At 57.2% G+C, this 14,627-nt stretch overlaps 6 protein-coding genes across 6 annotated transcripts; 2 read left to right on the top strand and 4 right to left on the bottom strand.

Moving 5' to 3' along the window:
• Positions 1-773: 773 nt before the first annotated feature.
• J3D65DRAFT_471755 (fatty acid desaturase-domain-containing protein) lies at positions 774-2,638 on the bottom strand. The gene is made up of 2 exons (XM_066796509.1): positions 1,477-2,638; positions 774-1,426 (listed from the first exon to the last, which is right to left on the bottom strand). The coding sequence occupies exons 1-2, from the start codon at positions 2,489-2,491 to the stop codon at positions 963-965; spliced, it is 1,479 nt and encodes a 492-aa protein (XP_066653138.1). The 5' UTR covers positions 2,492-2,638; the 3' UTR covers positions 774-962.
• Positions 2,639-4,431: 1,793 nt separating this feature from the next.
• On the bottom strand, positions 4,432-5,413 carry J3D65DRAFT_471751 (peptidyl-tRNA hydrolase). The gene is made up of 2 exons (XM_066796508.1): positions 5,026-5,413; positions 4,432-4,974 (listed from the first exon to the last, which is right to left on the bottom strand). Exons 1-2 carry the CDS (start codon positions 5,254-5,256, stop codon positions 4,621-4,623), a joined length of 585 nt encoding a protein of 194 aa, XP_066653137.1. The 5' UTR covers positions 5,257-5,413; the 3' UTR covers positions 4,432-4,620.
• Positions 5,414-5,643: 230 nt separating this feature from the next.
• J3D65DRAFT_669790 (uncharacterized protein) lies at positions 5,644-6,345 on the top strand (the record flags this gene model as incomplete). The annotated part of the gene is made up of 2 exons (XM_066803229.1): positions 5,644-5,854; positions 6,047-6,345. The coding sequence occupies 2 exons, from the start codon at positions 5,644-5,646 to the stop codon at positions 6,343-6,345; spliced, it is 510 nt and encodes a 169-aa protein (XP_066653136.1).
• Positions 6,346-6,653: 308 nt separating this feature from the next.
• On the bottom strand, positions 6,654-9,735 carry J3D65DRAFT_632412 (Mis6-domain-containing protein). Its single transcript, XM_066801017.1, has 5 exons — positions 9,456-9,735; positions 9,351-9,395; positions 8,270-9,285; positions 8,105-8,222; positions 6,654-8,056 (listed from the first exon to the last, which is right to left on the bottom strand). The coding sequence occupies exons 1-5, from the start codon at positions 9,574-9,576 to the stop codon at positions 7,011-7,013; spliced, it is 2,346 nt and encodes a 781-aa protein (XP_066653135.1). The 5' UTR covers positions 9,577-9,735; the 3' UTR covers positions 6,654-7,010.
• A 565-nt stretch (positions 9,736-10,300) lies between these two features.
• Positions 10,301-11,686, top strand: J3D65DRAFT_471784 (uncharacterized protein). The gene is made up of 3 exons (XM_066796510.1): positions 10,301-10,910; positions 11,174-11,251; positions 11,374-11,686. The coding sequence occupies exons 1-3, from the start codon at positions 10,500-10,502 to the stop codon at positions 11,608-11,610; spliced, it is 726 nt and encodes a 241-aa protein (XP_066653134.1). The 5' UTR covers positions 10,301-10,499; the 3' UTR covers positions 11,611-11,686.
• A 361-nt stretch (positions 11,687-12,047) lies between these two features.
• J3D65DRAFT_700731 (P-loop containing nucleoside triphosphate hydrolase protein) lies at positions 12,048-14,575 on the bottom strand (the record flags this gene model as incomplete). The annotated part of the gene is made up of 8 exons (XM_066804084.1): positions 12,048-12,623; positions 12,675-13,329; positions 13,440-13,634; positions 13,690-14,006; positions 14,060-14,102; positions 14,163-14,248; positions 14,341-14,501; positions 14,565-14,575. The coding sequence occupies 8 exons, from the start codon at positions 14,573-14,575 to the stop codon at positions 12,541-12,543; spliced, it is 1,551 nt and encodes a 516-aa protein (XP_066653133.1). The 3' UTR covers positions 12,048-12,540.
• Between the last annotated feature and the right edge of the window lie 52 nt (positions 14,576-14,627).

Here is a 14,627-nt window from a genome sequence, read left to right as displayed (position 1 = left end):
GCCAGTTTGCCTCGGCTGCTACGTACCAAGGACGAGTTACTACCGGAAAATGGAGAGCGAGTGGTGGGAGGTGGCAGCGCAGGAGGGTAAGGAGAGAGGGGTTGGTGACATTCCAGATTTGCTTGCGAGGGGACAGCAAGTGGCCGACCAATGGAAAGTGGGCATTAACAAGAGTGGCCAGAGGGCGGAATCAGAAAATGCAGCAAACTTTTGGCCCATTCATTTGGCTACATAGTTGGTTTTCGGGTCATCACTGATTCAACCGTCATCTCAAAGGCATGAAACACGATGTCTCAGTCAAGGGAGTGCAAAGTGAAGAAGAAAAGCGTTTCGATTGTAGATGAGGCCACGAGGCAAAGAGCCTACGTTGATACCTCCTCCTCTTGCTTGGTGCGTGGATCTTCCACGCGTCTACTGTTTTTTGTAGCAAACAGAAAAAAGACAACCCCGACAAAGCTTGAAAAAAGCGTGGCGAGTAAAGTCTGTCTCTATGTCTAAAATGCGTCTCCCGGTACCCCTCATGTCCATATCCCTAAAGTTTTTTTGTGCTGCTGTCTCGGTTTTCCACGCACCATTATTCGGCATGTCCAACGAGAAACGATCGATAGGAAGGATGTGTTGGTGGTGTTACTGCAAAAACGGACGATGATGGTGACGATGGCTGAGAAGGGTCCAAACTAAGGTAGCCGAGCTCGTAGCGGTGGCGGTACGGCGGTGCAACGAGAGGGCGGTGAGGCTGGGGTTAGGTCAGGAGGTCCATGTGTCCGGGGTGTCAGAACGAGCGACGACGCAGCCGAAAAGCCGGCGGGGTAGGACGATGCCAACTCTCAACATCGTCTTCGTCGAGATACTTCCAATGCGGACGACCTCATCTATTCTTTGACGGCAAATGACGCGGAGATAATCCCGGCGAGAAAAAGAGATGCGTTATCCATGAGGTCAGCCGTTTCGGACATGAGCGCTTATGCGTCGACGTCGCTTTCGCTGCCGATGACGACGCCGTTGCCCTTCTTCTCGGTGGGGGCGGCAATCTTTGCTGGCGGAACACCGAGACCGTTCCTGTTGCGGAAGAAGAGAACGCCCTGGCCCTCACCCTGGGCACCCTCGCTGGGCTCAACCCACTGGCACCAACGAGCGCTCTTCCACATGGCCTTGAAAAATCCCATCATACCGTCCTTGGTATCGGAGCGGTAGTGCTTGCCCATGACGGGCCTGATGGCATCGCTGGCCTCGCGGGCATTGTAAAAGGGGATGGTGGAGATGTAGTGGTGCAGGACGTGGGTCTCGATGATGTCGTGGAGAATGTGCTTGCCAACGAAGCCGAACTCGCGGTCGATGGTTGCAGCAGCACCGCGAGTGAAGTTCCAGGTGTGAGGCTCGTAGTGGGGCAGCGAGGGGTCGGTGTGCTGGAGGTAAGTGATGGCAACTGTTCTGATTAGCTTTTGGTCCGTCAGATTTGGCATGTGGAATGCGTACCCAGCCAGTGGTTGACCCAGAGATAGGGCAGAATGTACCAGAGCAGGAGGTTGGTGAAGCCAAACGTCGAACCAATCCAGTAAAGGATGCTAGCGGTAATGGCAAGACCCACGTCGCTCAGAAGAATGAGCTTCTCATCCTTGGCCTCGTACAAGGGGCTCGTCGGGTTGAAGTGGTTGACACCGGTCCAGAGGCCATTCTTCTTGCCCTTGCCCCTGCCCTCGCGCTGACGCTCGTGCTGGTTGTGGCCAGTGACGTTGGTGGAGAGGTACATGAGCCAACCGGCAATCTGCTGGCTGAACATGTGAATGGCGGTCGCAATCGGAGTCTCCTCGGTTAATTCGTGCAGCTCGTGGACGAAGCGGCCAATGCGAGAGGCATACTCTTCGCGAGTTTTCGGAACGAAAACCATGTCGCGAGTAAGGTGGCCGGTCGCCTTGTGGTGCTTGCCATGGGAGATTTTCCAGGAAAAGTACGGGACCAGCAGAAGCGAGTGGCAGAACCAGCCAACCGTGTCGTTCAGAACCTTGGATGGAGAAAAGGCTTGATGACCGCACTCGTGGGCGAGGACCCAGACGCCGGTAGCAAACAGACCCTGGACGACCGAGTAGACGGCCCACCAAACGGCGCGAAGAGCAGTCGAGGGAACATGTTCGGGGGTGTTGAACTTGTAGGTGACGTAAAAGATGGACGCAAGAACGGCAAAGTCCCGGGCAACGTAGCCAAGGGAGCGAATGGCAGAACGCTCGAAGCAGTGCTTGGGGATGGCGTCGTGGATTTGCTTGATGGTGTAGTCGGGGATCTCGAACTCGTTGCCGTACGTGTCGAGCAGCTTTCCACGGGCGTTCTTGACGTCGTCGATGGAGCCCAGCGAAGACAGCGAGGTCGACGAAGGAGACTGGGTGGGCGAATCGTTGGGAGAAGCGGCCACGGAGGGCACCGAGGACGAGGTGGTGGAGCTGGTGATGTTGCGCTTCAGAACCGGGTTCTGAGGCATAGCCGTGGTGGAGGCCATGGTTTCGAGGAATTGGAAAGAAAGAAAGAAAGAGCGATGCGAGAGACGGGTGTGCTCTGAGGAGGGGTGGCAGCAGAGCAGAGAGGGCGGCGGGGGTCTGCGGCGGAAAGTTTGTTGGGCGAGAGGTGTTGTTGAGAGGTTGGAGGGAGAGGAAGGGAGAGCGCGAGAGGGAGGGAGTGGAGGAGAGGACTTGGACAGAGGAGGGGCCCTGTCAAGAGAAGGAAGAGTTTTGAAGACAGTCGAGGGCGGACGGAGGGATATTATCTACGTTAGTGCGGATTCTGGCATGGCCATATGGCAAAATTGGTGAACCGTGGGTTAGAAGGACAGAGGTCCGGGTCGCGCAGGGCAGCCGAGGCGCGTTCTCGGTCGGTCAGGTCAGGGGTCCACTGCTCACCACCCCCCGGCACCGAAACCGCGAACGAGCCGCAGTCCAACAGCCCATCTCACGGCCGCCACTCAGTCACGTCGTGTATCCAGCACAGCCAGCCTGAGCCCGAGCCTGATCTCAGCTCCGTCAGACATTCTCACACTTTGTCGCCGTCCGGAGCCCCAGCTCTCACCGTCGCCGCCGCCGACGCACACACCGTCTGCAAATGTGATATCGGCGCGTCGACAGTGGCTGCAGCAGACCGCCAAAGCGCTGCACACAGACTGCCTGTGGGGTACCGTACCGTACCGTACCGATTCTCCAGCGTGGCACATGTGTGTTGGCTTGATGGTGCCGCTCCGCTGTCCGCTGCTACGCTTGGCTATCCGCCGGCGCTGCTAGCGACCTAGTTCTCTTTGGCGCAGGGCAGGACAAGGCGAGAAGGACGGCAATAATGCACTACCTACCTCACAGGACGCTAGACGGCCAGTCGAGCCAAGGACAAAAAGATGCCGTCGGCATATCACGCACGGCGACAATCAGGGCGCCGGGCTGCAGGCCACCGACCCCAGGTCGAGTTACGAAAGAAGTTGTTGGGGCCTTCAACACTTTGGCCCCCCCACATGCGCCTGTCCGTCTCCTTACCTTCACCCCATTCTGCCAGCGAGCAGGGCAGGGCAGGGCAGGAATCACTTTTGCGAGCATCCTCGGTGCGTGCGCCCGCCCGCCACCTGGATGCTTTCGCCAGGGATCGACCGCACCACCCCCCCGAAAAAAGTCCTTGCTCACCCAGGAGGTGGCGGGCCAAAGGCGCTTCTGATCTGATAATGCCCTTCGACTTCGAGAAGACCCTCCCCCGAAAAACCGGGCATCTGTACGCACCTCTCCGCAACCGGTGCTCGTCTCCGTCTATGTAGCCGTTGCGTTGCCACGCATTGCATCTGCTTCCATCTGTCCTTGCCTTGACCGGTTGCGTTTCACTTCCCTGATGAAACGACAGAGCTTGACACTTGACAACCTGCGCGTCGGCTCCTACTTTTGTCCCTTCCACGCCCAACCCGCCGGCCTAACGCCAAATGGTAAGAAGCGTACTGTTGACGGGGACCATCCATGCCGTGCCGCGCTTGAAGCTGCCCAAGTCCAATCCCGTCTGGTTGCCCCGCGTTGGCTCAAGTCGTCTGCTCATTTGCAGTAAACAATCAGATCCCGCCATGTTTACCCGTTCCACCACACTCCAGCTTGTGATACCCCGGGCCTGGGCTTTCAAGAAGCATGTCCATGTGATTGGGCCTTCGTATCTGATGGCATGCGCCGTGGGCTTTCCACGCTGCAACTGGACGTGCATGGTGCCGGAAATGTGACACTGCTGGCCCGTCTCCATCAACAAGCCGCTATTGAGAAAGCAAGACCTTTTTTGCTTTTTTCGCAAGAAACTTCCTAGGCTGAATTCTTCAAATTGCGAGCCCTTAAAGTTGCCGCTGGTGTCATGGGTGAGCCTGTTTCCCCTCCATCAAGCATTCTCGGACCCGCAGATACATGGCACGGTATCTCGACACCAATGCTGTGATGCCGCTGGGCTCATGTGTGACTTCCCGGGCCGATCCCTCGTGTACCATTGGGCTGACATCCATCCAGTGTTTCTCTAGACTTGCATAGATCAAGGGACAACCTGACGACGGTAGCCCGAGAGAATATCCGCAAGTAGAGCAAATGGTTGATAGGGATGTTCGTAATCCTTACTCACTAACCTCGAGGCTCGTCACGACTTGCTTGTCCCCTCCTCTTTTGCGTCATCTTGCTCTTCCCGCACACCATCTTGGCCCCCTTCAGCGTCGCCATCCTCCTCGCCTTCGTCCTCAGTCGCGGCCTTCTTGGCCTCGTCCAAAGCGCGGTACTTGCGCCTCGACTTCTTCGACTTGCTTGCCTTTTTCTTTGCAGCGCTGGCGCGCTTGATGGCCGTCCGGCTCTGGTCCCCCAACTCCATCTCTTCCAGCCTCTCTGACAGCATTTTGCGTGCAGTCTTGCGGTTTTGCTCGCGAGACCGCGTGCCCTGAAACTTGATGACAATGCCCGTGGGAAGGTGCTTCAGCTGCACGGCCGAAGACGTTTTGTTCTGGAGCCAACGGTCAACAATGATTCAAATGTATGACCTGCTTTGGCGTACAATCTTCTGACCGCCCGGCCCTGAGCCTTTGAGAAAGCTTTCGGTAATATCATCTTCGTTGATCGGGATGCGCGGCGGCAAAGGCTTGCCGCAAAGCACTGCGGCAGCGGACAAGGCTCGAGTGGGCGCTTTGAGGCATGGGCTATTTCGCATCACATGGCCGGCATGTCGCGCAAGCAGAGATGCCATGCTGCGAGTCGTTTTGAGATGTCGAGGCGAGAGAGCAGCCATCAGCCTGTCGGGAGACGCGAGAGCGCACGAGCCGCGGATCGCAGGGTCTCGGCAGGGACCAGGCGCGCCGCCTTTCGATTCGCTCCTTTTCCTACTGCACGCACAACCCACGCCGCTCCACTCTGCTCAACACTCCAGTCGACTCCGCGCCTATCCCCACACGTATTCCTTCGTCCCAGACGTGCTCTTCGCAGAGACTGCTAGACCACCCGGCCGAATCCTTAAACACTCCGCCGCATCCGCCCAGCCGCGCGTCCGCACCGTCCGAAATAATCCGTCTTATCAACACCACTCGGCCTGGGCTCGACATATACTTTCAATCGACCTCGACCCGTACCCCAGCGCTGCGCCTTGCACGCCGAATCTGCTCCCGACCCACGCAGACACATGCCGGGCGACGACAGCGTCCTCAGCGAAACCGTCTACTACTACACGTCAACCCTCACATACGCCTTTATCGCCGCGTCAGCCAGCCTCCTACTCCTTGCCCTGATGCTTTTCCCGACGGCCGTGCTGCGCTGGCTGCAGCGCAAGCGCTACCAGTACGAGGTCACTTTTTCGCTGTACATGCTAACGCCCACCGAAAAGTTCATCTTCAGTACGTGTGACCACTGCTTGCCCCGGTCCCGATGCTCATACACGCATTCCACTGCACCCGACGTAGACGCAACAACATCAGCGTCGCACCACTTGACCTCAGCTCTCCTCGTCCACTCTCCGCTTCCCAATATTCAGCTACCGTGCGAATGAATTAAATCGGACCCGACCGCTAACACGCCCGCCCTCACAGATTCATTCCTCTTCCTCTTCCTCAGCATGATCATAATCGCCGCCTCGCTCTACCTGCCCGAACACATATCCTTCCTGGCCGACCGCGCCCTGTACTACCTGTCGGGCGACCACCCGGCGTCGGCCGCCGCCCACCTGGCCGAGAACGCCAGGGCTAGCAGCGCCAGCGCCGTGGCTGCCGTCAAGGCCGCCGCGACCGCCGCCGCCGAGGCCGTCCGGTCGAGCGTCGTCGGCGCTGGCAGTGCCGGCTCGGCTGCCAATGCCGCTACGGGGCCCGTCGCTGCTGCTGGGGAGCTCTAGGACCCTTGCCTGGTGCCGAGTGGGAAAGGTGACGATAAATTAATGTGGTGGAGCGGATGAAAGCTGGCCTCTTTTTTGGACGATCAGAGAAGGTAGAGCAGAGCAGAGCATAGCAGCGCGGCATTTGGATCTCCCTCGCGGCGACGGCGTTGAGCGGCTTCTTTGCCAAGCCAAGATGGGACAGGAAATCATGACATGGTCACTGAGACGCGGCGCAATGGGAAACGAAAAGGGAAATTCGCGCAGGCGATTTGTTCATATCATTCATATACACGGTTTGTAATACCTTCCTAAACGAATTTTTATACCTTCAATCTTCGTCTTGGTTCTCCGATGGTTGGTGATTGAAAGGGGCAGGGTTGGTCAACATAAGAAGCGTGCCAAATCGTTTGTATGTATAGTACACACACATGGGATCATACTTGTGTATTCGCAACCGTGAAGCTGGTCTTGTGCTACGGAGTAATGGTGCGGTACCTGAGCGTGTAGCCAGATCCGGACAACGTCTCGTTCTGGTACGAAGATCCAACACGGTTTATCAAACTGACTAGGCATGGATCGAGCTGTTGAATGTACCTCGGCAAAGCAACACGATACAAGACCGTACAAAGACCAGTACAATCCACAATCAAAGTCCTGAAAATCTCCTTACCACTTCCTAACGCCTACGCTCCACCCCCAGACCCCGCCGCCGGCAATCCCTCCCTCATCAAATCCTTCATAGTGACAAACATGAAATCGCGCATCCCGCGCGCTCCCCGCGCCACCAGCCACCGCAGCACCTCGACGCGATACGCCTTCCAGCTGAGCTCGGTGACCAGCCCGCCAGCCTTGGCCACGCGATGCAGGCTGCGCTGCGTCACAGGGCCAGGAGGATGGCGGACACCCGTAGCTATCGTCGTTGTCGCGGTTGAAGCTGCGGCAGCTGCGGCGTCTTCGACGCGTCGAAAGGCCGCGAGCGCCATGGCTGCCGTCAGCGCGTTGAAGGGGAGCCCAAAGAGCGCGGCGAGCGCGTATTCGGGGCCCGTCCCCGTCGCCGCTGCGGCCTCGTCCGCTGCTCCGCCGGCGGCATTGCCAGGCGGCAGTGTGGTGCTCGGGACTGGCGGTAGCGCTGCGAGGTAGGCATTGAGACAGGCGGCCAGCGGTGGGGCGCATAGGCAGGCAAGGGCGTTGGGGTCGTGGCTGGTGAGGGCGCGGTTGCGCCAGAGCAGATTGGCCACGTCCATGAGGTAGCCGTTGAAGGCGTTTGTGGTCTCGCGCGGCAGCGTCGCCGCGTGCTGCCCGCTTTCAAAGGCGCGCTTGTACGTTGCTAAAAGCGCACATGTCGACGAAAGCGTGGCGAGGGAGGGTTGGAAGAGAAGTGTGTACAGTGTGTGTGACGGTGGGATGGCTAGTGGAGTCGCCGCGCTGGATAATGACGCCAGCGTCGTGTAGTGGTGCAGGGCGCTGGTGATGGCGGTGGTTGGGGGAGGGGGGTAGGCCACGAGGAGGGAGAGTATCGAGGCATGAATGTGCGAGGTGAGGAGGGCAAAGTTCTGCGCCGCGGCATCGCCGTCGGAAGGGCCTGGGCCATTGGAGCCGTTGTTGGCCGCGAGGTTCCAGTTGATGCTAAGCTGCGTGTAGAGCGTGATGATGCGCGTGTAGTCGTCGTCTGCGCCGCTTTTGGAAATGACGGCTTGCTCGGCAGGTTCGAGAATTGACTTTCGGAAGGCTGCAGGAAGTCAGTATTACAGCCCTTGCTGATGCTGGATATGACCACCTTTGAATTTCTGGATTGGACAATAGGCAACGAGTCCCAGGATTGCGTCAGAGTCCTGGTCTCCGCTCCACAGGGGGAGGTACGTCTCGAGAAACACTTGGGCAGTTGGCAGAAGCGTCTGTGCGTCCATTAGAAGTGATTATCACATGGATCTGAGATCCGCACCTTTGTGGCTTGCGTAAAAGTGAGGAGTCCTTGGAGCAGCTCAGACAGGTGTGGTGGGGTAGGCGTCCTATTCGCCGCCGCGTCGACGACTTCGCGGAGATAGCTTTCCAACCACAGTTCAATGCGGCGGAGAGCTGCATCAGAGGGATTCAGTATCAAATACTTTTGAAACAGAGGGTCCTTCAATGCAGCCAAAACTTGATTCGGCAATTCAATCTTGTGTAGGTTCTTCACGAGGCCATCGGCATTGTCAATCTCCTCGAGCGTCACGGACGATGCTCCTGCGTGAGACGTGTGCACTTCAGGCACAATGGACGCCTTACTTCGTTTTGCTCCCCGGCGGACAACCTTGAAGCCACCCGGCTGCGTCAGGAGCTGCTCAGCCCTGTCCACGTCGGCTTCTTGGATGGCTTGCAGGCGCTGTCTCCACTCGTCATGGGACGGCGCTGGGAGGGATGTTCGGCTCTTGGCGGCATTGCCGATGATGATGTCGGGATAATAGTCCTTGAAGACGTGCAAGAGGCCGACCAGGGCGGGATCCTGTCCTGTAAGGTGGACCATTTCGAGAAGCTGCTGGATGCGAAAAGGCCGCACGTGCTTGCGCCTGGTGATTAGGCTGAGCAATTGGCACAACGGAGTTCTGGTGCCCATGACATCCAGCTGGTTGAAGAGGACGCCGTAGAGCTTGGACAGGACCGAGGGGTCTTCTAGCACGTCGAGCACGGCAATGAGCCATTTCAACAGGGCGCTCTGGGTAGCAATGGAAGGCTTGGTTTGGCCTTGACCAAAACCGGTGACGACCCTAATGACGACCTGGGGAGAAACACTTTGGCGGGGATACAAGTTCTTGATGAGCGTGGTGCAAGTGGACTGGTCGAGTTCCGTCTTGCGCGTGACGAGGTAGACGATGGCCCTGAGCTGTTGGCGATCAAGGCCATTCTGGTACGCATAATTGCAGATTGGGTCGACAACAGTGTTGACCTTGTCCTTGCGGTGCTTTGCAGCAGTCCTGGAGGCTTTGGTCGAAAGATGATCAGCGGCAATCCCCGAGCAGGCGTGGCACAGAACGAAAGCGACGGACCTACAGCGAGGGCCTCAATGGCACGGTTCGCGTCGGTATTCGTGTCTGGAGGCATGCTTAGCGGGATTCGAGTGTGGTGGTTGGACAGGAGGGGAATCAAGTGACCATGAGTCGGTGCAGGCATTGCAGAAGGCGCGAGGGAGCAACGGCGTGGAGGTGGAGCGCATGGAGGAGCATGCCGTGGGCATGGATGCGAGCGAGCGAGAGGGTCCGTACAGAAGCCCATGTTGTTGCCAGCCGACGCGTGGCCGAAAGAGGCAAAGCGCGCGAAACGACGTCGTCCAACTCCCACAGCGGCCCAGGAACAACGCGGCGCGGACTGCCTCTTTGCTCATCGCTGGCATCCTGCTGCATCAGTCACTTCGCATGCTCCACTCGCCGTCTGACGGCGTTGCACCGGCCTCAGCCCTCGCCAGCTTCAATTCGCCAGCGCCCGCGAATTATTGGACGTCTTGTGCGACCTTCTTCGCCCGGTCCACGCGGATTGAATACCTCGAGCCGACATTGCTCTCTGCCTTGACCTGGATGGTTATTCCTATTTCCAGCTCCTCCGCCACCAGCTGCATCGTCTTCCCGTTCGACTCTGCTCCTGCGTCACCTCATCCCGCTCATTCAGTCTGTCCTGGGAGCGACGAGACGAAGCCCACACATACTCCCCCCTGTCCCTCGCCGAGTCGCACTGGCTGTGCCGCCCCCTGAGCCATTATTTGGTGTATTTTTCGATCATCTATCCATAGCATGTTGTACAACCGCCATGGCTGTGTCACCAATCGCTCTCATTCCTTCCATAGTCATCGATACTTGCCCAACGACGCCTCTCGAGCCACTATAATAGTCGCCCAGATGTCGACCTTTTCGTCCAGTCTCGCCTCAAGATATCGAAAGCCACAGAGATCCATCGCCAAAGCATATCATTGAGTTTTCAGCATCGCGTTTATCAACACTTTTTGTTCAGTTACTTTGCTTCCTTGGGAGGATTTTTGCAAGCCGCATTTTTTGTTCAATCGTCATCCTTTTAGCGTCATTTTCTCTCCTCGATACCCTACCTCGTCAAATCTGCCGTCAGTTTTTTTCTCGTCTTCGGTAGCCGTCCCAAATCTGTGCCTCCAGCTCTCGACATCTATACACTAGTCTCGGAAGATATTCGCCATGGGAGAGCTCAAGTTTGTCCACCGCAGAGCAGCTCGCCGGGACTCTCTGCACGAAAAAGAGGAGCTTCCCCCAACAGTCCAAGCAACAGCACGCTTCTTGAACCGAGACCCGGCCTGTCTTTCAGGGATCCGAAATCTTCTATCCCTTCAGAATCTATGGCTCTTCACCCCATATCTTCCGTTCCCCTCAAAGTCAGACCCATTTGAGCCTTTGGGCCGCGCGCTGCACGCCTATCACCAGGAGGTCCGCCATACCGTCTACGTGCCAGAGAACGGCCTTACCCCAACACACCTGGCATTCCTGCAGCACGCCGCCGCAGTAGTGTTAGTGATCTTCACAAACTACCCCCAAGAACGCCGACGCTTGCCTCCCGTGGAGAGTCTCCTAAAGATGGATCCAGCCGTCGCCGTCGCCGACAGCCACCATCATCACGACGACGACGACGATTTGGAGGCAGACTCGCCCAAACCGCCAATCGAGATGCTGGCGCCGACCCTCGACGGCGCCGTCGTGCTCGAGCGCCTGCGCGAGCTGCCGACGGTGCTGGTCCTGGTCGACGACGACGCCGAGAGCGAGGAAGCCACGGCGCAGGTCGACGAGCTGGTGACGGCCATGGGCGCGGGCACGGCCGTCGTGCGCACCCAGAGCTACGACGAGGCGGCCCTGCGGCGCGTCGCCGACTTGCTTTTCGAGTAGGGCTGCTGCTGCCGGCCTGGCGGATGAGCGGCCCTGCTCTGCGTTCGGCAGGGGTTGGATTGCTATCTTTTGAAAAAGCAACGCTTCCATTCGTTGAGTGGAGCGAGGTCATCGTAGCTGCTAGTCATGATCTCGGAAAGACAGCCAGACTTGGCGGCTAGCGACGTCCGTGGAGGTTGCCAGTCTCAAGCCATCACCCCAGCCTTTTTCCCTATGGCGAGGCAATGCTCTTTCCATTTTGCTCATACCACGTCAGCAAGGAGGATATATTGGTTTCTTTCCGACTGCAAGTCTTGTAAACGGAGTTCATTCATCCCACGTTACAGCTCCTGCTTATCCCGTATATTTCACATACTGTCTTGGGTCATCAAGGTGGTTTTCTGTGGCTTTCCATGGTGGTCTTGTTCTTTAGGGTAGTATAGCTCTCCAAATCCAAATGAAATAGAAGAACAGTACTTATTGGAAGAAGTGATTGAGTGATTGCTTAACGACACACCCCCTTCTCCCTTCTCTTCATCAATACCCAAACACGACGACAGGCCGTCTATCCAACGCCAACATCTCGGCGACATATCTACAGCGGCCCAACAAATCAAACAATCAGCCACTCTGGCTTTCATTTAGAAGAGTGATAGCATTTTACTTGTTTTACAGACATGAGATGACGGAGTAGACAACGCTATAACGACTTGGACACGTTCTCCACTCAATATGACGTAGCCTCAGTGGGTGTCGAAAGCGTTGGACATTGTTCGCTGCCACTATTGCGCTCAGGGAGCAGTCACCTGTCATTACAGTAACGCCTGAGGAGCAGTCATCTACTCTCATAGTAATACCTAGGGAGCACTCATCCGCCATCACAGATGAGCCCGGGCTGTGGTTTGCTGCCATAGCTAGACCCAGGGAGTTTCATTTCTTTCGCCCACTGTCAGTACTAAGCCCATCACCCCGGGACGCAGTGCATGCGTACATCACGTCCTCAACATTGCGGCGAGAATTGCCAGTATTTGGGCCAAACGACAAAACATATTGCTTCCATGCTGCTGCTGTTGTTCACGAAAAAAGTCTTTCACTTAAGATTACACGCCTCCGGGGGGATGCACATGAGACATATTTCGTGCCAGATGCCCCATCCGCTTTAGAATCTCCTTTTTTGCTCTCTGTACAACAAAAATTTGTGAGGCGGTCTCGCTAAAAAAAAATCGGTTCCCCCAAAGCAGACCTAACCTCATCTCGGAGATTCTAACCCACATCGAGGCTCCGTCTGCATGTGCGGCAACCTTGTCGACTTGCACACCCCAAAAATGGGCTTTGTCCCTACTCAACCACTAAAAGACCCCGATTACGTGGACTTCTCGAGGTCGGCAAGAATCTTCTCACCCTTGGCGCGGGCAGACTCGAGGTCACCAACCATGTAGAAGGCACCTGAGGCATTGTTAGCGTCATCATATCAAATCAAAAATTCGTGAAACTTACCCTCGGGAAGGTCGTCACCCTCACCGCTGAGGATGGCCTTGAAAGACCTGATGGTCTCCTTGAGGTCGACCAGCTGACCCTCGATACCAGTGAAGACCTGGGCGACGGTGAAGGGCTGGGACAGGAACCTCTGGATCTTACGGGCACGCTCGACGGTAAGCTTGTCAGCTTCCGACAGCTCGTCCATACCCAGAATGGCGATGATGTCCTGCAGCGACTTGTACTCCTGGAGAATCTGCTGGACGCGGGTGGCGGTGTCGTAGTGCTCCTGGCCGACAATACGGGGGTCGAGCATACGAGACTTGGAGTCGAGAGGGTCGACAGCGGGGTAGATACCCAACTCAGAGATACCACGGGACAAGACAGTCGTGGCGTCCAAGTGAGCGAAGGTAGTGGCGGGGGCGGGGTCAGTCAAGTCGTCAGCGGGCACGTAGACGGCCTGGACGGAAGTAATGGATCCCTTCTGGGTGGTGGTGATACGCTCCTGCATACCACCCATGTCGACGGCGAGGGTGGGCTGGTAACCGACGGCAGAGGGGATACGGCCAAGGAGCGCAGACACCTCAGAACCGGCCTGGGTGAAACGGAAGATGTTGTCAATGAAGAGAAGCACGTCCTGGCCTTCAACATCCCTGAAGTGCTCCGCAACTGTAAGCTGTTTCATTGCGTCGTTAATATATTGTCCTTCATGATCATGATGTTGTTGTGGTGTTGTTGTGGTGTTATGGTGAGGGGTGGTGAGCGGAGGGAGGGGGGTTCACATACACCGGTAAGGGCGACACGGGCACGAGCTCCTGGGGGCTCGTTCATCTGACCGAACACCAGGGCGACCTTGGATTCACCGTCGAGGTTGATGACACCAGTCTCCTGCATTTCGTGGTACAGGTCGTTACCCTCACGGGTACGCTCACCGACACCAGTGAAGACAGAGAAACCACCGTGGGCCTTGGCGATGTTGTTCTGTGCCCAAGTCAGCCGCTGCCCAACAGTTCCTTCCTTGTCCGGAAAGCCTTACAATCAGCTCCTGAATGAAGACAGTCTTGCCGACACCGGCACCACCGAAAAGACCAATCTTTCCACCACGAGCGTAGGGAGCGAGCAGGTCGACGACCTTGATACCGGTAACGAGAATCTCGGCCGAGGTGGACTGCTCACTGAAGGAAGGGGCTTCGGCGTGGATGGGAGCGAACTTGTCGGTCTTGAGGGGACCACGCTCGTCGATGGGGTCACCAGTGACGTTGATGATACGGCCAAGGGTGGCAGGGCCGACAGGAATCGTGATGGGGGCGCCGGTGTCGAGGGCGGCGGCACCACGGACGAGACCTTCGGTACCTGTGGATGTTGTCAACCCCCGTTCCACGCGACTGTTCCAAAGGTATACTGACCGTCCATGGCAATGCACCTGACGACGTTCTCACCCAAGTGTTGCTGTAACCGAGTTTAGCTACCGTTCGGAGCTCCCCAGGGCCGTCCGTGCAGCTTTCTTACCGCGACCTCCAAGACCAGCTTCTGGCCACCGTTCTCGGTCGTCAACGCATTGAGAATGGAAGGGAGCTTCTCGCCCTCGAACTTGACTAGATGAGGGCGTTAGCAGCGATGATGGAGATGGCGGGCTCGTCCAGTCGTAGCTACGGGAGCAGGCCGGACGGAAAAGTTTTTCGCATACCGTCAACGACGGCACCAATGACCTGGTGAATCTTGCCGCCCTGGGCAGCATCGGTGCTGGCGAAGCGGGCAGCAAGTGCCGGGGCGAAGTTCTTCTGGATGGGCCTGAAGGCGCTGCGAACAGCAGGCCGGTAGGAAGCCCTCAGCGAGGACCTCGCAAGGCTGTATCATCAGATTAGCATCCAACGGGGGACCAATTGCATCGGAGACCGGCTCAATTAGTACCTTTTGAGCATTTTGAAATGCGACGGAGGGGGGTGATGATGGGAGCGGAGAGGTGTGTAGGAG

Source organism: Phyllosticta citribraziliensis (assembly GCF_038025025.1).
Source record: "Phyllosticta citribraziliensis strain CPC 17464 chromosome Unknown J3D65scaffold_9, whole genome shotgun sequence".
Taxonomy (NCBI): Eukaryota; Fungi; Ascomycota; class Dothideomycetes; order Botryosphaeriales; family Phyllostictaceae; genus Phyllosticta; species Phyllosticta citribraziliensis.
The sequence above is the reverse complement of the archived record's forward strand: the minus strand, read 5'-3'. Positions and strand labels throughout refer to the sequence as shown.